General features: G+C 37.8%; 2 protein-coding genes across 11 annotated transcripts in view; one reads left to right on the top strand and one right to left on the bottom strand.

Annotated features, from left to right (window-relative positions):
• CAPZA1 (capping actin protein of muscle Z-line subunit alpha 1) overlaps positions 1-7,964 on the bottom strand; it is a 49,999-nt gene extending 42,035 nt beyond the window's left edge. Inside the window, exon 1 of one of the 2 annotated variants that reach the window (XM_003990472.6) lies at positions 7,892-7,964. In XM_003990472.6, the coding sequence (XP_003990521.1) occupies positions 7,892-7,930 (39 nt within the window). In that variant the 5' untranslated portion in view covers positions 7,931-7,964. Of the gene's footprint in view, positions 1-7,173; positions 7,395-7,891 lie in introns of those variants that run through there. The other variant, XM_019837627.3, reaches the window with a different exon arrangement.
• A 155-nt stretch (positions 7,965-8,119) lies between these two features.
• ST7L (suppression of tumorigenicity 7 like) overlaps positions 8,120-22,763 on the top strand; it is a 137,620-nt gene continuing 122,976 nt past the window's right edge. For 3 of the 9 annotated variants that reach the window (XM_045033293.1, XM_023258984.2, XM_045033292.1), the window contains exons 1-5: positions 8,624-8,669; positions 11,024-11,106; positions 14,957-15,116; positions 17,166-17,220; positions 20,580-20,695. In XM_045033293.1, coding sequence (XP_044889228.1) covers positions 8,648-8,669; positions 11,024-11,106; positions 14,957-15,116; positions 17,166-17,220; positions 20,580-20,695 — 436 coding nt within the window. In that variant the 5' untranslated portion in view covers positions 8,624-8,647. Of the gene's footprint in view, positions 8,335-8,354; positions 8,565-8,609; positions 8,856-8,915; positions 9,200-11,023; positions 11,107-14,956; positions 15,117-17,165; positions 17,221-20,579; positions 20,696-22,763 lie in introns of those variants that run through there. The other 6 variants (XM_045033297.1, XM_045033296.1, XM_045033295.1 and 3 more) reach the window with 6 other exon arrangements.

The raw sequence follows: 22,763 nt of genomic DNA, 5'->3' as shown, positions 1-22,763 counted from the left end.
AAGACCATTTAGGTGAGAATGTGTGGCTAGAACAGAGAGGAGCAGGGGAGAATAGGAAGGAGATGAGGTGAGAGAGGAAAGCGGTAAAGACAGAGGGACTTGTCGTCAGAGTAAGAACTTTTATTCTGAAGAAGATGGGAAGCCAATGGAGGATTCTGAGCAAAGAAGTGACATGTTCCAACTTACATTCTCCAACCAGTGTATTCTGGGTGCTGCACTGCAGAGAGCCTGCTGGGCAGGGAGGAGGAGGCAAGAGTACCAGCAGGGACACCAAAGAGAAGACTACTGCAATAACCTAGGAGAAATCACAGTGGCTTCTTCCAGAGTGGTTGGAATAAGGGGGTGGTGAGAAACCGTCTTTTTCTGGGTATAGTTCAAAGGCAGAGCCTACAAGATTTGCTACTAGACTCTATGTATTGTGAAAGAAACAGGAATCAAAGATGACACTAAACTTTTTGGCCTGAACAACTAAAGAATAAGTATGTCATTAAGAGGGGAAAGACTGCAGGAGAAGTTGTATGTAATACGCAAATTTTTGATACTTAAGGGTTTCCTTCCAGCTATGTAAAAACAATGTCTGCTGCTGTTAAAAGTTAGAGGGTGCTCTGCCCAAAGACCCTACATGGTCTTGTGTTGGGTATATATCCCTATTAAGGAGGAAAATGCCATTAAAATGTTCACCTATATAGTTAAAATGTTAACCTGTGTCGTTAACTTCCCTCGTTCCAACTCCACACTTCAAGTGTGAAAGAACTATAATTTGATCTCCCATGTCCCTGACCTACCTGAAAGAAAGTTTCTAGTCCTTTCTATATTTATTTTTTTAATGTTTATTTATTTTTTGAGAAAGACAGAGCATGAGTGGGCAAGGGGCAGAGAGGTAGACACAGAATTCGAAGCAGGCTCCAGGCTCTGAGCTGTCAGCACAGAGCCCGAAGTGGGGCTCAAACTCATGAGCAGTGAGATCATGACCTGAGCAGAAGTCAGACACTTAACTAACTGAGCCACCCAGGCGTCCCCTTTCTATATTTGTTAAATTAGTTGTTCTGCTACTTTTATACATTAGTTTCATCATAGGCTGATGAATATAATCATATAATATAAGTTTGTTCCTGATTTAGTTTTAATATCCTGATGAATCAAGTTTCTGAGCTAAAAGGCAGAAGACTAAGATTTGGATAGTGGTTCCGGAGTTGCAGTGGAATTACTGGGAAACTTATTTAAAAATAGATTCCTGGGGCGCCTGGGTGGCTCAGTCAGTTAAGCGTCTGACTTCAGCTCAGGTCTGATCTCACCATTCCTGAGTTCGAGCCCCATGTTGGGCTCTGTGCTGACAGCCTGGAGCCTGGAGCCTGCTTCTGATTCTGTGTCTCCCTTGCTCTCTGCCCCTCCCCCACTCGTGCTCTGTGCTTCTCTCTCAAAAATAAACATTTAGGGGAAAAGATTCTGAGCAGTGATCCTCCCAGATTCTGATTCAGTTGGTCTAGGATAGAACCTAGAAATCTGCTTTTGAAAGCAGCACACCAGGGGCACCTTGGTGGCTCAGTTGGTTAAGCATCTGACTTCAGCTCTGGCCATGATCTCATGGTTCATGGGTTTGAGCCCTGTGTTGGGCTCTGTGCTGACAGCTCAAAGCCTGGAGTCTGCTTCGGATTCTGTGTGTGTGTGTCTCTCTCTCTGCCCTTCCCCCACTCACACGCTGTCTCTCTCTCTCTCTCCCTCTCAAAAATAAACATTTAAAAAAAAAAAAAGGAAGAAAAAGAAAGCAGCACACCAGCAACTCTACTGTAGGCAATAATGTTCCAAGGTACTGCTATATGATAACATTCTTAAGAGGATGATGCTCTTCACCTTGTCATGAGGACTATTATGATCATTAAACTTCTAAAATCAAGTGTCTTAACACTCTGAGTTTATAAGACATTTCAAATATTACTGGTAGCACACTTGAAGAAACTCAAAAGAGCACCCAGCTAATTTAGCAGTAATTACAATGTAGTCACAACCAAAGAACATCAGTATTTTAGTATCTGTAGAACTATCCATGTCACTATACCATTAAACTTGATTGCTGTTTGAGGCTGTGTCATTTCAGTAGAATTGTTTGCTACCTTAATTTACCACCTACTGTCTATTCAAAGGGATTAAAGTGGGTAAGACCACAGGTCTGGAAGCAGATTATCAACACCCAATCTGCTCGACTAATTGTGAACACTGGTTCATAGTTTTTTTTAATGTCAAATGTGCCTCAGTTTAGTCAACTGTAAAATGTGGATAATACAAATACCTATCCTGTTGGAATGTTTTGAGACAAATACACGTTAATACGTGAAATACTTAACACATAATAAGCACTTAAATGTTACTTAGATGCAAAACAAAGAATTCACAAGACAAAGTTCTCATATGTTCCAATGAACCTACCACCTTTCTTTGAAGTCTGGCATTATGCAGTCTTCTTGCTTATGTTATAACTGACCTACACTACATCAGACGATCCATTCAAATGAATATTCCATCTCATAGACACTGCTTAACAATATGTAAGTGCAGTTATAGCAATAGCAAATTTTACACATACTTCAAAACTTAATAGTGTGAAGAACTGTGGTAAATCAATGAAAAATGTAGAGAGAAAAAAGAGGCAAAGAGAACAATTAAGAATGTTGTTAGAAATAATTCAAGCATCAGAAAAGGTCCTAAATGAAGATTAACAGAAGGAATGTGGACTGAATGGATGTAATGTTAAGTAAGAAGTATATTTGTATACGCATAGAATAGAAAATATACAAAAGAATACTGGCTGCCTCTCAGGAACTAGGTGGCTGGAAAACAGGGGTGGTGGGACGTTTTACTCATGCTTTGTCCTACATTTTAATTTTAAGCATGTAATCCGATTATAGTTCCTATACACCAAAAAATAATTTTTCTCAAAAATACTAGTGGAAATGGAGGAACAGAATCTAATGACAGGAAGAATTTACAGAACTGGAATACTAATTGAACACGAGAGAAGAGGCTAAGAAGGAAAAAAAATGATGCTAATGTTCTGAGCCTGTGTGACTACAAGGGAACAATGATGAAATGAACTGAAATGCAAAGGATCTGCAGGAGGTTCTGATAAAGGGAAAAGGGAAAATAACAGTTAAGTGCATATTAAAATCATCACCTAGTTCAGAAATCCCCAAGTAGTTAAATTGTCTTCAGTATCCTGACTGATTTTTCCTACCCAGGGTTTTTATTTTCAGGAGCCGATCCACATAAGTTTTTTTCTTTTTTTGACATGCAAGAAAATGAGAGAAACTCATGCACCTGAGGAGAAAAGCACAAATGATACCTAACCTTATAGCGTGTGTTTTTCTGAGCTCTAAAGGAGAGAACTTAAAGCAGATGAAGGAAATACTTCTATTAGGGGTTCTGCAAGGCTAGATGTATATGTTCATAGTCCTTTTGGTATGCATAATGCTTTGTAGCTTTATGGGATTTACTACTAAAACGGCTCCAGAGGGATCTAATGTTCCCAGCAGTGGCATGGCAGATCATCAGTAATGGCAGCAGATACTTAGACACAATGAATGCCCAAAGAAAAACCCAGAGTGTGGACACGTTCCTGAACTCAAGAAATACCTAGAGATTACCAGAAATAATTGGGAGGTGGGATGAGGGAGCATGAGCTGGGGAAATATGAGAATGAAGAAAGGTGTGATTGGTTGGTCTCCTTTGTATCAAAAGGTTGTCCCTACACTATGTACCTGGTCCTATGCTAGGTACTAGCATAAAAAGATATGCTTTCAGTTACAGAAGAATTCACAGTTCTGTTATCAGGGCAAATGTGCAAAAGCAGACAATGACAGAAACTCCTGAAACATTTTAATGTCTCAATTTTTAAAACAAAGATTTTTTTTTTATTACAGTTTGTAGAAGTTCATTAAACTTTGTTGGGTTGCCTTGATCCAGTTCTCCTTACCTATTTTACAAGAAAACTGAGGCCCACAGAGATAAGTGATGTTTCTAGAATCACACTGGTGGCTATAAGCTCAACAAAGAGAGGCCAAATCTCCTAACATTCAGAATCATTCTTTCCCATTACATCACAATATTTCAGTTATAATTCATTAAATGGATACCTCTATTTTGTTTTTTTCACTCATGGTTAAATGGGAAAAACAGTAAAGTGAAAAAAGCACGGCTTCTGAATCAGACAAACCTGGGGCCTGATTTTTTGACAAATTACGCTACTTTGCTTAGTATTAAGGCTGGTCCTAATAAAAGAGCTAGATACTCTGGAAGAAATTATAAACCTACACCAAAGATTGGGCATCTGAGTTTGCACCTGTTTATTAGGCTTTATGCTCCTGTCCAAGGATTTTGTGACAGATTCTATAAATACTACTCAGCAAAGCTAACTGAAAAAAAGAGAACATAAAAGAACAACAGTATTAATACTAATTAATGACTTTTAGAAAATACCTATAGCAAATAAGCTCTAGAGTTTATCCTGTAAGGGTAATAACTCATCTAGTAAATTAAGGATGTAATACATAATCAAAAAAATACAGTTTAGAAGTATATTTTTCATGCAGCAGCTAGGTAGCTCAGTTGGTTGAGCGCTGGACTCCTGATTTCGGCTCAGGTCAGGATCTCACGGTTCATGAGTTCCAGCCCTGCATTGGGCTCCTCTCTCTCCACCCCACCTCCTCAAAATTAATTAATTAATTATTTTTTTTAAAAGGTGTATTTTTCATAAGTTCTGAGCCCTCAAATTACCATTTTTCACATCTTTCCTCAACAATTTTGATAAACCTGTTCCAAAAAGTGCCTTAAAGATGACATAGTTGTCTAAGCTTTAAGCATTCGTTTCTCTCTTATGGCATTTTTGAGGTTGTTCACAAATATTCTAATAGTTAAGCTGAAGGGGAAAATATGCTAATTGCACTTTTATCAGCCTTAAAATTCTCTCTGCAATTATTTTTTTTAAATGCTGAATCATGAAATAAAGGAAACAGTCAGTGCAATGAGCCCAAACAAGTAATTCTTCTCACATTTCAAATTTCCTAATTATGGTATCTTGTCACTTTGGTCCTGTTAAGCATTTGGAACTGAAAAGTCAGTGACTAGAAGAGTGTAGCTCATTCTCAGAAACTGAACTCGAGGACAAAACTAAAAGCATTTATTTCTGCAAGTTATTACACTTTCAGTTTCCTGTTTTATTTAGGCAGCTCATCATGACCATTTCAGGTAACAATGTAGAAGTTAAAAAACCCAACTTCCTCTTTGTAAAGTGATAAAAACCTAAGCAGTTACTTATGAGAATGGCTGATCTTACTAGCTTTTATAGAAATACTTGCAAGGAAATCAGAGACTATCAACACCAAATTCATCTCTGGGTTCACTGCTTTCAGGAAATGCAACAAAGATAAAAAGTGATATTAAAATATATTCCATGTGATGACATATACGCCTGAAAAAAAAACTCAAATAAAACGCAGCTGAGATCTTAGTTAAAAAGAGGAAAAAATGGAAACTTTAGAGTTCCTTCAAGGAAGAATCTATACAAATTATGGCTGAAAATATCTTGATTTTAAAAATTTGTAATAGTGCCTTGGTTGTGAAAATTTTATAGGACAAGATCTCACTTAAGGGTTACTTACTGTTTATGAATGCTAAGATATTCATAGCAACAAGTCTTGTTGGAAAAATACTTCAATTCCTGAATTCAGTTAAAAGGAATTAGAAGCCTGGAGGAAAAGGGCTCGGTGTAGGTACGAAGCTAAAGGAAAACTGAGGTAATCTTAGATAGTAAGGCCCTTTCTTTTTACTTAGAGATTCACAACAGAGAAATACAGATCAAGTTCTGTCTGGGAATAATAACCTAACAAAATTTCAGTAATCTCAAATCATATGGATTATATGAGACTTCTTAGTATCAGCTATTCTTAGTTGTTCACAATAATAAAGAAATGTGGCTAATCTAAAAACTGTTGATGAAATATGAAATTCATCAGCATTTTGGGGCAGATTTACAGTACTAATTTTGATTTGCTTGCTGTTTCATTATTAATTAATATTAAGCAACAAAAGAAGTATGCTGGGAGATAAGAGGACACTTCACAAATTTACTGTTACAAAATTAAGACTATTGATGTTATTAAACATTGTCAACATCCAAAGACATCTCGATTTGCGCTTTAAAATACATGTATATTTTCCCAAGTTTAATTAAAAGGGCATTCTAACTTAGCCTCAAAGACAAAAACCCATAATACTGGTAAATGTAGTATTGTTTGGACACCATAAACTTTGAAGTTTATTGTTATTTAAATTTTTAGTGAAATTTTGCTGTAACAATATTTTTCCTTAAAATAAGTGGGCCATCAGTTGGGCTAACAATGTTTCGTTATTCCCGATTTTTACTATAATTTCATCCGAATCGTAACTATTTACCTTAGCCAAGACATTTTATCATGGACTTCTCTTCAGCGTTAACTCATATGTAAGACGCTCTTTTCTTCTCTAAGTTTTACACGAGAATTTTCAAGAACGAGAAAATTTAATGCTAAAGTATTGTTCAATGGCTTGTGAACGTTTACCACATTCTCCAGTATTTCAAAATGACATGCTATACGTAGGTATGACATATCAAATTATTCTGTACGGAGTACTCCTGGATTATAAACAGTCACCCCTCTGTCATCCCCATCTCTCTTATTAAAAAAATAAAGAGCCCAGATATATTTACAGAGCATGCAAGAGTGCACATTTTGTAACAGCCAATGTGGGAAACAAAAGACAATTCTTGTCCTATAACAAGTCACCTAGTGAAATCATTCTAATTTCTACAGACCCTAAAATCAAGTATTTACTGAAAAGCCTGAAAAGTGTTAAGAAACGTGTGCAGTTGTCAACAAAAAGTTATTCTACCTAACGCAGAATATGCTCTTATGTTTCAAATACTTTTTAAGAAGTAAATAAGCACTTAACACGCTGATAAATTTAACTATAATCAAAGACCACACAGTGGAGCATCGAAGAAGGCACGATGCTTTGTCCAAACTTGAATGTGTTAACATGAAGTTTATGTGCTATATTAAACCTTTACAGAGTTAAAAAAAAAAAAATCCTCTGGCTATTCTCGATTTGTTAAGAAACGGAAAACTATTTTTCAAAAATTACCGTTAATAGGATGTAAGGCGCAAGGGATGGAGTCATCGCGGGCTTACATACATGCACACGATCAATCAAGGGACTGTCTACAGAGAAGAGTGGTGTTCAAATTCTGAAGCAAATGTCCTGAGGCTTACACAATTATTACTGAGAATTAGTTCAGCCGATCGTAAGCGAGAAAAGAGTGGAGGGACGGACAACACATGGGGACCTCTCCCTGTCGAAGAGTCGTGACAGCAAAATCACTTCCTGAGGAAGGAGGAGCAAAAGGGAAGTTAAGAGGCCACTCTGACCAGGAAGTGACTCGCCCTAAACTAGCCTCAATCATATCTAAAAATGGGGGGATGGGGAGAGCCCCGACAGCTAAAGGCGGTAAAATAACTGCTTCCTGACACGTCCAGACATCACCATCGCCCCCTCTCTTAATTACAGAAAAGAGTCCACAGTCATGATTCAATAAGGCAAAATCTCGTCTCTTGCAGGAAGGTCACTGGGCTGTGCCTCAGGCCCCGCAGGAGAAAAAGAGAGTTAAGGAATGGGGAACTGGGGCCACCGTGAGGCAGAGGAAAGCCCCTCAAGAGCAAAGCGTCCCAACTGCAGAGCGTATGCCAGCACCGGCCAAGAAGCTTCTTTTTCCTGGGGACACTGCCGGGGTTCCCACCACAGCCAGGTCGGGCCCCTGTTCCCTGTCGCGGGAGGAGGCAAGAGAGAGAGGCGGACCCCTTACCTTCTCCTCATCCGACACCCGATCCTCGAAGTCGGCCATCTTGGGCTGCTCTGGCCCAGCCCGGCCCGGGCGCGAGGCAAGCCGGGAAGGAAGCCGAATGATGGAATCACCGCGGGGGCCGTCGGAAGGACCCGCCCGGAAACGCCGCCCGAGAGGGCGCCATGTCAGTTACGGGCGAGGGTGGTGGCTCGGAGCGCGGGTACTCCAGAAGTCTCCGGCTGCCTTAAGGCTTTGCTTTAAATGATTTTAAGTCTAATAACTTTCTCACGGAGTTACATTCATTTTCCCATTCATCTATGAGACGACGGGAGCGTGATTCGACTATTCCTGACGCCCAAGCTCCATCCGACCAAATAGCAATTGCTACTGTAGGTTTTCCCAGTACCAGTGATCTCCGTGGCAGCCGAGTCCAAAGGGCTAAGTGCTGCTCGGGCCCTGGAACGGTCAGTGGCTTTTCCAAACCCAAGAATAGGGTGAAAGGTGACCCTCACTCGTATGGAAGCAAAAACATTTCACTCCGAGGTCACATTTCAGTCCAGTTCCTCCAGAAAAGGTGCCGCTAACCACCCCTTCCCGCCCTTCGAAGGAAGAGGCAGCCCTGGGATGCTCCTCCACCTTCCAAATTTTCTTGGTCCGCGTTCCCTCAGACAGCCTTCACAGAGGCCAACTTCAGGTCCGCCACTATCCCAGGATTCCCGCCTCCCGGTTTCCTGCCCTTCTCCCCTCCCAGCTCCCAGAGCCTGCGGGTGCAGCAAGATGGCGGACGGTGACGGCTTAGGTGAAGCAGCGACTGCTGCGGCATCTCCTCCCGCACCTGCTCCCGGCCAAAGCCTGTCCCTGGGCTGGAGGGAGCGGCTGCGGGCTGGGCTGGCTGGGACTGGGGCCTCGCTGTGGTTCGTGGCGGGGCTGGGACTGCTTTACGTTCTGAGGGTCCCGCTGAGGCTGTGTGAGAATTTGGCAGCGGGTGAGAGGCCCAGACCTCCCTGGGGATGGGCGGGGGAGACAGGAGAGGGGCCGGGGACAAGGGGCAAAGGGCAGAGATTCTCTGCAGTCACTGGAGGGCTTCGGAGATTGAGACGGTGGTGCGCGACCTAGTGGGTTCTTTTTCTCTTGGGCCGCAACTCCCCAGCTGATTGTCAAACCTGAGCTGCAGATACGGGCTCCTCCCTTGAGCTCTTAAGACCCGCCCTTTCTCTTCTGTCTTCGTTTACCGATGAAAAGCCACCTGACAAGCTGTAAGCTTCAGGTAGTGAAACAGATGAGAGCGTCTCCAGATTGGCTGCAGAATTTATATACACCCCACCATTGGTAGGATCCCTTGAAAATCATTCCTTTGAGTCTCGCCGATTAGCTGAGCGTTCCCACACCTAGACAACAAAGATAAGCGCTGTGTATTCAAAGGCCTAAAAGGGGGAAAATGCCATGATCTTAGCCGACCATTACCATGTTTTAAGATAGTTCTGTCAAGAAATACTTTTCGTGGTATTTTTGTCTGTTCTGTGCTTTAGGCTTGAGTAATAGAATAGTCCAGGAAGTAAAGGGAAAGGGAGCCACAAACAGTAGTGGGTTCTTAGTTCTTGCTTTAAACATTTGTAGAGAGCTTGCTATGTAGTCTGAGCTGAAGATACAGACGTGGAAGAGGTGATGATCCCCGTGGATTCTGCAAATACTGTCCTTTACCTGTAGCCAGGACAAAGTGGATGGGAGCCAGGCCCTCTTACCATGTCATTACAATATTTTCACTCAAACTATGAGCAAGATGAAAGTATTTCTGTTGTGTGATGACTGTGACTAGCAGCACTTGTGGTTTATTTTCTGTAGCAAGGCAAATGTCCCCTTTCCTATTTCACAAGATGACATGAAATACTGTGAGATAATGTTCTGAAATATTTTGGACTTTTCCGAACTTAGGTTTTATGTAAGTTCAGTCAGATATAACTAACACACTAAAACAAAAAAATTGGCCTTCCTAGACTGTTTGAAAGAGCTAATTGAATTTGACTTCATCAACGTAGAAAAATTATTTTTCTACATATTAACGAGATACACCACGTAGGTGAGAGTAGTTAACTATGATAGATTTTTATTTATTTCTGAAACCCAAAGTATTTATGAGACAGTTATTTGAAGTGAAGAGTCTGGTCCAGTCTTTCAGTGAGTCAGGTGCAAGGAGCTCTCAGTTTGCTATTATTCTTTTGGGTTTATTTTGCCTCTCTAGCTGACATACCAAACACATGTACATGCTGTTTCCTTCCCTCTAATTTGAAACACTGGTTTGTATCTCACCAAAATAATTAGGGAGTGGTTTTAAACCTCATTTGTAACAGAGTGTTTAGTTAATCCTTAAAGATTTGTAAAACTTCTTGTCGAAGTTATGATTTATAAGTTCTTAATTTTATTCTCAAAAGTAAACTAAATTATCTCATTTTGATTTGCTTATTTAACCCTAACCCTTACAGAGGTGCCTGGGTGGCTCAGTCGGTTAAGCATCCGACTTCAGCTCAGGTCATGATCTCAGGGTTTTGGGTTCGAGCCCCATGTTGAGCTCTGTACTGACAGCTCAGAGCCTGGAGCCTGCTTCGGGTTCTGTGTCTCCCTCTCTCTCTGCCCCATCCCCACTTGTGCGTGCTCTCTTTCTGTCTCTGCCTCTCAAAAATAAATATATGTAAAAAAAATTTTTTTTTACGCTACCCTTACATGTTTTAAGGCATTTTTTTAATGTTTATTTATTTTGAAAGAGAGAGTGTGTGCGTGTGCACGCGTGTGCACACACACAAGTAGGGGAAGGGCAGGGAGAGAGAGAGAGAAAGAGAGAATCCCAAGCAGGCTCTGTACTTCAGACTCTGGGCTTTATCTCACAAACTGAACTGTGGGATCGGGATCTGAACCGAAATCAATAGTGATGCTTAATGAACTGAGCCACCTAGGCACCCAAGAGAATGATTTTTAAGTTACGATAGAATGGGAATTTAAAGTAGCTTTTTAAAAACTACAACTTTCTCAGATGAATCTGATACTAGATATTAATACTATTTACATTCCTCCACTCATAAAGACACCTGCCTATTTGTAACTTGAATACTTTGAATTTACATTGTTTTAAACTTTGGTATTTTGTTTTCCTTTTGGCAGTGACAGTATTTTTAAATTCACTGACGCCCAAATTCTATGTGGCACTTACAGGAACATCTTCTTTGATATCAGGACTAATATTTGTAAGTAGTTTCCATTTCCTTCATGTTTTGGTATTTATCTAAAGATCAAATCTCTATATGGTTACAGTAATTGTGAATACTTATAGATCAGGATTCTCAACATGTGTCAGCATTTGATAAAACACTGCATCTTCCTCTCCACTTTTAGAGATTGGCAGTATTCATGGTATTCATTTGCATATGAAACAGTATTGTATACTGTAAGGGGCAGTGGTTAGAGGTGGGTTGCCAACTAAATCCTTGCAGGGCTCAGTTTAGTAACAAAAATGAATGAAATGGGCAGAGTGTAAAAATTAAATTCCTTATTTATTTTAGGACTGGGTAATTTGGACAATGCATGCCCCTTCTAAAGGGGATAAAGCTAGTTGCTGCCATATAGGTTTGTAGACCACCATTAAGAGATCTTCCAATTTTTCATATGATTTCAAAAGCATCTGGATGCAACAAGTGTATCTCCCAATATTTTAATCTTGGCAATGTTGGGCAGACTAAAAATGTGTGTCTTGAATTCAGCCTATAGGTTGTCAATTATCTTCTCTGGAGTGTTTAAGGGCAGAGTATTGGAGCCAAGCTAACCATCACTTTTTTTATTTTTTAACTGTGAGAGGAGATTTTTTTTTGAGGGGGGGAGGGGCAGAGAGAGAGAGAGAGAGAGAGAGAGAGAGAGAGAGAGAGAGAGAATCCTAAGTAGGTTCCACACTCAGCATGGAGCTGGATGGCAGGCTCAATCTCACAAACCCTGAGATCGTGACCTGAGCTCAGATCAAGAGTTTGACACTTAACCAACCTAGCCACCCAGGAACCCCAGGAGCTTTTAATTGGAGTAAACAGCTGACATACAATATTATATTAGTTTTCATAATGATCTCTTTAGTTGTGTGACTTTGAGCAAGTTAATTAACTTTTCTAAGCTTTAATTTCCTCATCTAATAACTGGGAATGATAATATCAACTTCATAGGATCATGAAGACTAAATAAGATAAAGTGTGTAAAAGCTTGCAATAACGTGGTATCTAGCTCACAGTAAGCACTTAATGAATTTTGACCATTATTACTCAGAAAAGTGTCATGATAAAGAAACCTATTTAATTTTAATTCAGCTTTCCCTTGTTTTATTTGACTGAGCTATCATTTTCAATTAAGAAATTAAAATCTGTGTGTATAATCTCTATTAAACATCCCTGGGAACTAGTGTTTCCTAGAATAAACTTTGGAAAAACACTGCTACAGATTAAAATCGTAGGAAGTATGGCATGCATAACCAATGAATTTTTCTATGCTTTTTTCTCATCTCTAGATGGTGCTCTTCTATTATAGTAGAAATAATGGCATGTGTATTGGAGTGTTTTCTGTTTTGTTTTAATAGGAACTGATACTTGGCCATTTTGTTTAAGTGAAATGCTGACCAAGAAAGGGATTTTTGTATCTTGACTTAAAAAAATTACTGAGGAATTTAAGGATGAAAACTATGTGTTAATATAGGTAAATTAGTTAAAATTTACTGATTATAAAGCTGACTCATTGTTAAGCATGTTTTAACATATTTAGTCAGTAGCATATAAAAGTCTAAATAAAGGAAATGAACGGTCTTTAAATAACTGATGAGTGGGAAAAGCATTAGTCTTGGAACTAGAAGGTGTAGTTTTAAGTCTCGGCTCTGCCACTTACTAGCTAATAACTTTGGACAAGTCACATAAATTCTCTAAGTCTTAATTTCCTCATGTATAAGAGGGGGGAAACTTACATATATATTATATAAGCATGAAACACATAACATATATATTATATATATAGTAGTTCTTAAAATTTGGTTTTTTTAAGAGTTTTAAATTTACAAAAATTAAGAAATTCATATCATAATAGCATTGTATGGTGACAGATGTACACTTGTGAGCATAGCATAGTATAGAGAAGTCGAATCACTAAGTTGTATACCTGAAACTAATATAACATTGTATATCAACTATGCTCAAATAAAAAATTTTAAATAAATGAATTAGGTGCAGTAAGAGATTAACAACAGTAACTAATAGTAAAATAGAGTGGTTATAACAATATACTTTAAAAAAATAGGAAATTCAAGTAACATTTTCAAGGTTAAACTTTGTCATTACCCTTATAATATTGATGAGTTTTTTTTTTTTAAATTTTTTTTTTTTCAACGTTTATTTATTTTTGGGACAGAGAGAGACAGAGCTTGAATGGGGGAGGGGCAGAGAGAGAGGGAGACACAGAATCGGAAACAGGCTCCAGGCTCCGAGCCATCAGCCCAGAGCCTGACGCGGGGCTCGAACTCACGGACCGCGAGATCGTGACCTGGCTGAAGTCGGACGCTTAACCGACTGCGCCACCCAGGCGCCCCTTGATGAGTTTTTATCAGCAAAGATTATTAGGTTTATAATTTCTCTTACCCACTGAAATGAGGAAGCTAGCTATGCTGTTTGTGTTACTTCTACCTGAGGGGGTAGGAGGTCATGTGCTTGGGAACTTGAAGAATAGCAATGAAGCCGGTTGTTTAACAAATTCTTATAAGTGTAAAGATTACTCTTAAAGTAAAACACAAAACCCAGTAAGAGTGCATATAATACTGCTTTCTGTTCTGTGGAATCAGGGAAAGTTCCCTGAGGACCTGTCATTTAAGCTGAAACCCAGAAGAACCAGGCAAAGGTAGTTGAGAACGCTAGAGAGTCCAAATATGAAACATTCTGTTAATTCAGCACAGAGAGCTTTTTTTTTTTTTTTTAAAGTAATCTCTAGCCCACGTGGGGCTTGAACTCACAACCCTGAGATGAGGAACCACATGCTGTACTGACTGAGTCAGCCAGGCACCCCTCCCCACAGAGAGCTTCTTTTGATTACTCTTTTTTTTTTAAGTTTATTTATTTATTTTGAGAGAGACAGAGACAGCACAGTGGAGGAGGAGCAGAGAGAGAGGGAGACAGAGAATCCCAAGCAGGCTCCACGCTGTCAGCAACGGAGCCCAATGCGGGCTCGAACTCACAAACCGTGAGATTATGACCTGAGCCAAGACCAAGAGTCAGACGCTTAACTGACTGAGCCACCCAGGCACCCCTTGATTACTCTTTTTATAACAGTGATAAACCATGAAAACAGAAGGAAGTGAATATCCTGATTTTTAAATGGTTCAACAGGAGAATCAACCTCAACCTACATTAATTATACTGCCAAATACTGAGTAGTACTTCATTGTTCAAAAGGCACTTAAAATTCTTGTTAGCCATATTTAATAGATAGGATATTGAGGTTCTGAGGGGCTAGAGGTTAAGTGACTTGCCCAAAGCACACAGGTTGACTGGGAGTCCAATGTGGTCTAACTTTAGTCCAATGCTTAATCCACCATGCTAATTGTTTCAAAATTGTTTTTGTTTTCATTATGCTACAGATAGAATAAAATGACAATGTGACATATCAGAATTAGATTACTTACAGATTAAATGCTTCTTGCTTGTGTGTGTGTGTGTGTGTGTGTGTGTGTGTGTGTGTGTGTGTGTTAAGTAATGTCTGTAGCCAACATGGTCTTAAACTCATGACCTGGAGACCAAGAGTCACATGCTCTGCCAACTGAGCCAGCACCCTTGTTTCTTATTTTTTAATGTTTCATTTATAGATATATTTCTTATAGTTTTGCCTAAGCTTGTCTAAATTTCATGACGAAGTTGTACTTTTACCTGACATATATTATTGGAGAATCTTGTGTTTGGCTTATTTTTTGGAGGGAGAGTGCATTTGGTGTGCTGAATTAAATAGGAACATCTTGAAAGATGTTTTAATTTGAGCTCATATTTCTGGTGATCAGTTCTACTTTAAGGATTTTTTTGTTTGTTATAGATGTTTGAATGGTGGTACTTCCATAAGCATGGCACGTCTTTTATTGAGCAAGTATCTGTGAGCCATTTGCGACCTCTGATGGGAGGAACGGAGAGCAGCATTTCAGAGCCAGGTTCTTCTAGCAACAGAGAAAGTGAAACCAGCAGACAGAATTTGTCAGGTAACTAATATGTTTTCAGAACCGTATGGTTAAGATTGTGTTTGTCTATGGGAGACAGAAAACTCACAACAGAGAGAAATTTATCTTTCATGAAAATATAGGTCATCTGTGGCTGATACAGAGAGCAATGATCAGATACTCAGTCTCCCATCTTGTTAGCCTGCCATCTCCAAATGAAGTTTTTCCTTGTGGTCCAAGACTGTTGCTCTGGTTTCTACCATCATGTCCACATTCCAATCAGCAGAAAGGAGACTAGGCCAGTAGGCCACCTTTTCCCCCTATTCAACCCCACAGCAGCCAAGGATACTCTTCAGAGTGTTACATACTATTTCAACTTACTTCCTACTGGTTAGACCTTTGCCAAATGGCTGGCCACAAGTAGCTATATAAGGCAAGTGAGAAATTGTTAAACGTTTTCTCGGTGTACATATGCTCAACTAATAATTAGGAGATTTTATTACATGAAGGAAAGAACAATTAGCCATCTCTGCCAACATAGCAAAGTTAGAAAAATACTTTTTCTTCTTAATATATTTATAAAGACATCAGGGGCGCCTGGGTGGCTCTGTCGGTTAAGCGTCCGACTTCGGCTCAGGTCATGATCTCATGGTCCGTGAGTTCGAGCCCTGCGTCGGGCTCTGTGCTGACAGCTCAGAGCCTGGATGGAGTGTGTTTCAATTCTGTGTCTCCCTCTCTCTCTGACCCTCCCCCATTCATGTTCTGTCTCTCTCTGTGTCAAAAATAAATAAACGTTAAAAAAATATATATATATAAAAAAAGACATCAAAATCTCAGTTATTCACATATGGATACCCCATTGTCATACTTTAATTGTAGGCTGTTCTTTTATATGTAACCAGTAATACAAAGTAAATATCATTAATGATATACAATTATGAAAGTAAAAATTTGAGGGCCAGAAAGAAATAATATTTTTTCGATTATTGTTCCTTTAATTTGGTATCAGTAAAATTCATATAGTGGGTGGGTGGGTGTTGACCCCTTTTTTCCTCTTTCATAAAATAATTACAGAACTCCTAAGAATGAGATATATTGAGATGAATATGACATAGATCTGTCCTCAAGAAGTTAAGTTTAGTATGTAAATAATTAGAACAATAATATATAGTCTTACTCCCTGTTGTAGGATTGAGTATATCTTTACATATGGAGAGTGAAGACACTCCCTACCTTGCACTCTAGCCTGTGTGGTTTTATGATATTTCCTCTTCTTAGAACGTTCTTCATCCAGCAGCCTTCTACTCATCTTTTACCATGATTCAGTGTCAGTTCAAATGTCACCTCCTTTCTAAAGCCTTTTTTAATTTATTAGAAAAATTTAATTACTTTCTTTTTTTCTTCTCTTAGAACAAAACATATCTCTACTATAGCACTTATCACACAGTTTAGATGGTAGTTTACATGACTGGACTCTCATGTGACATTCAATTCATTTAAACAAGTTAGTTCCAAATGTTGCACTAGACTCCAAGAATACAAAAATGAATAAAGTTGTAAGAGTTCATATTTTATTTTTTTTCTTTATTTTTTTTAAATATTTTTATTTATTTTTGAGACAGAGAGAGACAGAGTATGAGCAGGGGAGGGGCAGAGAGAGAATGAGACACAGACTCTAAAGCAGGCTCCAGGCTCTGAGCTGTCAGCACAGAGCCTGACGTGGGGCTCGAACTCATGGACTGTGAGATCATGACCTGAGCCAAAGTCGGACGCTTAACCGACTGAGCCAACCAGGCGCCCCAGAGTTCATATTTTAAAATGAAAAAAACTGAAAACCAAATGGATAATCACATTGTAATATGGTAAATACCATAATTGAATTATGAACTAATGTCATGAATGAACTATGAACTATGAACTATGTCATGTATGCTGCATGACAGCAGGGGTGATCCAGGCCGTGTTCATCTTTGTGCTAACTGGCTAGTACTGTGCATAGCATACAGTGACTATACAATTAATGTTGGTGAAAGTAAGATTTAACTGCATTTGATTAACCTAACTTCCTTTTTCTTTCCCTTTGTTTTTTAGAATGCAAAGTATGGAGGAATCCTCTAAATCTTTTCAGAGGAGCAGAATATAGGAGGTATTACATTTTGCTTTCAGTAGAATTATGGCATTAGTTTTAGACTAAAAAGTATTATGGAAACATTTGTTTTATAAATATATCACAGCTCTTCTAGTTGGAGACATTGATACATAAAAAGGTAAAATGATGAGCCCAAGGTTTAGTTGGCAGCCTCTTCACTGTATTTACATTTTTTTAGTTTATTTATTTATTTTGAGAGAGAATGTGAGCAGAGGAGGGGCAGAGAGAGAGAGGGAGGGAGACTCAGACTCCCAAGCAGGCTCTGCACTGTCAGCACAGAGCCCAACACAAGGCTGGATCTCACCAACCATGAGATCATGACCTGAGCCGAAATCAAGAGTTAGACACTTAACCGACTGAGCCACCCAGGTGCCCCTAAAGATTTTTTTTTATTAATTTAAGTAATTTTTACACCTAACATGGGGCTCGAACTCGTGACCCTGAGATCAAGAATTGCATGCTCGTCCAACTGAGCCAGCAGGCACCCCAAGAAATTTCTTATCTTAGTATCAGGAACACTTATGCTTCCTTTTTTTTTTTTTTTTTTTTTTTTTAGTGTTTGTTTGTTTATTTATTTGAGAGAGAGAGCACGGGCAGGGAAAGGGCGGAGAGAGAGGGAGACAGAAAATCCCAAGCAGGCTGCATACTATCAGCGCAGAACATGATGCAGGGCTTGAACCCACGAACCATGAAACTATAACCTGAGCCAAAATCAAGAGTCAGGTGCTCAACTGACTGAGCCACCCAAGCACTCCATGCTGCTGCTTTTTTTTTTTTTTAAGTGTATTTATTTATTTTGAGAGGAAGAGAGCATGAGCAGAGGAGGGGCAGATAGAGAATCCCAAACAGGCTCTGCACCATCAGTGTAGAGCCCAGTGTGGGGCTTGATCCTACAAACTGTGAGATCATGACCTGAGCCAAAATCAAGAGTTGGATGCTTAACTGACTGAGCCACCCAGGTGCCCCATTGTGCTTCTTTTTGAATGATTAGTTTCTCTTAAAGTCTAAACTGTATTGATGATCATTGTGTGGATTTAGAAAGCTTAAAGTCCTATTGTAGCCAACCGTTAGCAAAGGTACAAAAGTCTGTTATATATTTCAATTAGCTTCATTCCAGGCTCCACTGTATGGCCCAATTTTTGCTTTTACTGAGTCTTTTTTATGTGCTTCTAATTAGGGCTATTAATATTGTACATTATATTTTAACTGCTTTAAATCATTTTGGGAATAATGTAGATCATTAATAAATATTTTTTTATGATTTTACAATAAGTAACAAAACTTTGCTGGGGTGCCTGGGTGACTCAGTCAGTTAAAGTGTCTGACTCTTGATTTCAGCTCAGGTCATGATCTCATGGTGGTGAGATCGAGCCCTGCATTGGACTTTGTGCTGGTTGCAGAGCCTGCTTGAGATTCTTTTTCTCTCTCCCTTTGCCATTTCCTTGCTTGGGCACGTGCACTCTCTGAAAAACAAACAAACAAACAAACAAACAAAAACTTTGCTAAGTGAACAAGGATCTACTTTTTCTTTTTCCTTTATGATAATTTCCCAAAAAATAGCTAAAAACTTTAAAGAGCAATGTAATTTATACTATTAAATTACTTAAAATCTTTGATCATCTACACATAAATAACACTTATAATGTACTTTTAAACTGCTTTTTTTTTACATTTTAAAATGTATGCATATTCACTGTAGAAAATTGGAAAATAAAGAGATGCATAAAAAAGAAAGTAAAAATCACCTTTTCCTATCACTAAATGATAAATGCAATTAGTATTTCCATTCAGTCTCTCTTCTATATGCATGTATAGAAACAAAACTTGAACATCACAATGTGTATATAATTTTACATCCTTTTTTTCTAACACATGAATTTCTCACAGAACCTTTTTATACAGGAATTTCTTCAAAAACATGATTTTATTCTATTCTGTTACATGGAGGTACCATACCTTACCTACTGCTCCCTATCTGGGTCACAGATTATGTTTCACTATCAACATTTACGTTAGAAGGATATCTGTATATATAAATATTTAACCTATGATAATTAAACACCTATGATTACTTCCTTAGAGTTGATTTGTAGTACTGGGGTTCCCGAATCAAAGGGTGTGAACAGGTTGTCTTCCTGTCTCTTCTTTAGTATTTTCTTTTTTTAATTATGGAGATTTTCAAAAATCAAAAAAGTAAAGAATGGTATGATAGAATTCCATATACCCATTTCCTAGCTAGATATGAATATTTTTAAGACTCTTAATAGATATTACCTAATTCATTTTTGGAAAGAGAAATGTATATGACAATTTATATTTATACCAGCAGAATATGTGTGAGTCCATGTTCCATCTCATCCTTGACAATGTGTATTTTCCAATTTATTTTAACAGGTGAAAAATAAAAATTTGTAAATTTAATTCACTATTCATTACTAATGAGATTGGACCCTTAAAAATATATTTATTAGCCAGTTTGGTAACTTGCTATTAATTATTGTGGGTTTCAGGGGGATAGGAAAGTTTAAATTTCTAATTTAGTAAAATCTGGAAAAAGTTTCTATTTATTTTGGAAAAAGTTTCTATTTATTTTATCCTTTTCAAGTCCTTTGATGTTCTGATAATCTCGTAAAAATCCACCCATGTTTTCTTCTAGTTTCTTTGTAGTTTTACTTTTAATAATTCTAATTCACTGAAAATTTAAGTATATTTAGTAAGGTATGTATCTTAAGTCAAATTGTTTTATCCCTTCAAATCTAATTTAGAAGCACTAATAGTCTAGCCTTTTCCGTTTTTTGTTTGTTTGTTTGTTTGTTTTGTTTTTAATCCACATCCAAATTAGATGTAGTGCAACAATGATTTCAGGAGTAGACCCCTTAATGCCCTTACCCACTTAGCCCATCCCCTCTCCCACAACCCCTCCAGTAACCCTCTGTTTGTTCTTCATATTTAAGAGTCTCTTATGTTTTGTCCCCTCCCTGTTTTTATATTATTTTTGCTTCCCTTCTCTTGTGTTCATCTGTTCTGTATCTTAAAGTCCTCGTATGAGTGAAGTCATATGATATTTGTCTTTCTCTGACTAATTTCACTTAGCATAATACCCTCTAGTTCCATCCACGTAGTTGCAGATGGCAAGATTTCATTCTTTTTGATTGCTCCCTCTTGGTTTTTGATGTTTTATCATATTCGAAGTAGTTTGTATAAGTTTTCTCTTATTTTTCTGATTATAATAAACTTTTAAAACATTCTGAAATAGAATTTGTAGCAATATATTTTTGCATTTTAAATAGTGTTTGTTGTAGCAGATAGAGGCTCTCTCATGTTCAATTTACATATTTTCTTGTATTTTGGTAAAGATACACTTGGGTGACTGGTAAAGAGCCACTTACCTACTATGACATGAATTTGTCAGCTCAGGACCATCAGACCTTTTTCACCTGTGACACGGACTTTTTACGTCCTTCAGACACAGGTATGTGTCATATCTATTCATGGGGTAAACAGTGGTAATGAAAATTGTTTTAAAAGCTCTTTAGAGTTACTTATTAGAATATACAAATTTATTTGGCTTGGGGTTGTTTGCATCATTGATAAGAGACCCAGATTAAATTGAAACGAATTATGAGTGTACATTAACTTGTTACACTACCTACCCTTCTTATAAAGAATTTAAAATATTTTATAAAAATATGAAATCGCTTCTTTTGTTACCTAAAAAACGTTTCAGATCAAATACAGCAACTGCTCGTGGGAAATTAACACATGAAATTATATACATAAAGGAAGAGTAAGACAAAGTGCAAACACTGGGGCATGGCATGTGGATTAGAATGGAGTATATTTTACCCTAGTCATTAGTTAGGGGTGCATATAAAGTAGTGGAAGATCATAGAAATGTCTATATTTAGGTGTCTCAGTCTTCTCTATAGAAGACAGTATTGAGATTCTTAAATGCATGGTTAAAGACAGGGACCTTTATCACAACTATTCTTTTACTTCAAATGCTCTCTCCCTTCTTATCTATCCTCCTACTTTTATGCTTCCTGCTTTTATCCTTCAAGATCCAGTTAAAAGTCACATTCTAGAAGAACCCTTCTCTGGCAACTCCAAAGTTAAACACTTTATTCTCTGTAGTTCTATAGTCCATGCCTCACTGAAACAATTCTAGTTAATTTATTCAACCACAAACATTTACTTGTTAATTTTGTCATGTTGCTTCAATGTTTATCTTCCCTAATAGGGTATGAAACTTTGGAAAGCAGGGACTATATTCTCATTATCTTTGAATCCTTATCATCTAGCACATTGCCTGGCATACTGTAAATATTAATATTTATTCTTTGATGAAAATATGAATGAATGACCTAGGTGTCACAGACGTCTTAAGCAATTTCACTAGTAATAGCTAACACTCGTATAGCACTTATTATGCACCAAGCACTGTTCTAAGCAATTTGTATAAATGTTCTGACTTAATCTTCCCAATCATTTTATGAGTTAGGTACTTTTATCAGCCTCGGAAATAAAGGAATGGAGGCAAAGGGAATCAAGTAACATGCTCTAAGTAACCTAACTAATAAATGATAAAGTTGGGTTTCAAATGCAAGTCTGACTCTTAACCACTATACTACTGCTGCTTCTATTCACCACAGTGATAGGCAGATGAAAATCAACAACAACAAGGGTCTGAAAAATAGCCAGTTTTCCAGCATTAAAGTGAGTTCTTTGTGATCTATATCTGCTGGGTTAAATATACTAAGGGTAGATAATAGCAGGAAAACCAAGCATCTTTGGAATGGTTACATAAAGTGGTTTAATTGCAAATAGAAGAAAAAGAAATTGCTTTATGTTTATATGCTTAGTGTTTACATTAATGGCAAAAGTGTCATATTGGGGGAATAACAGAAATGGAAACTAGGATTTTATGTTAACTTTAAAGACTTCAAGAAATGAAGGCTTCACCTCCTTCTCACAAGCAGAATTATAGACATTGGTGGGCTTTGCAAATAGCAACCATGGCTATCCACTAAAGCTGTGCTCTTAGGACATTTTGGCTCACATACCTCCTAAAGGAATTTTGAGAAACTATGTATCCTTTCACACATTTTTAACTTGATATCATAAGATTAAATATTGTAAAGAATATAATTTTTGACATGTTACAGACAGTTAAAAATAAAACTAGATTACCCTATATTTGGATATATCTCAAGTAATCTAATGACTTGATACCCACCATTATCCATTGAAAAAGACATGAATTAATACTCTTTAGCAGTAGAAAATTTTATAAAGTCCGTTTTCTTCTTGAACTCATCCATTTTACACCTCTAATATAATTTTATTATAATTATTATATACTTGAGAATCTTTTATTTATCACACATGCTTTTCCACCATAAAAATTATTTGCATAAGTTTCTTAAAATTTAAATTTCCTTTGATCATAAGTTCTAAATGATAGCATGTACTTTAATTATATTTTTTGTCAAATCCTTAGAGCTACATATTTGGCTTTTTTAACTTTGGAAAATGTCCTC

This window comes from Felis catus, chromosome C1 (assembly GCF_018350175.1).
Source record: "Felis catus isolate Fca126 chromosome C1, F.catus_Fca126_mat1.0, whole genome shotgun sequence".
In the NCBI taxonomy this organism is placed as follows: Eukaryota; Metazoa; Chordata; class Mammalia; order Carnivora; family Felidae; genus Felis; species Felis catus.
The sequence above is the reverse complement of the archived record's forward strand: the minus strand, read 5'-3'. Positions and strand labels throughout refer to the sequence as shown.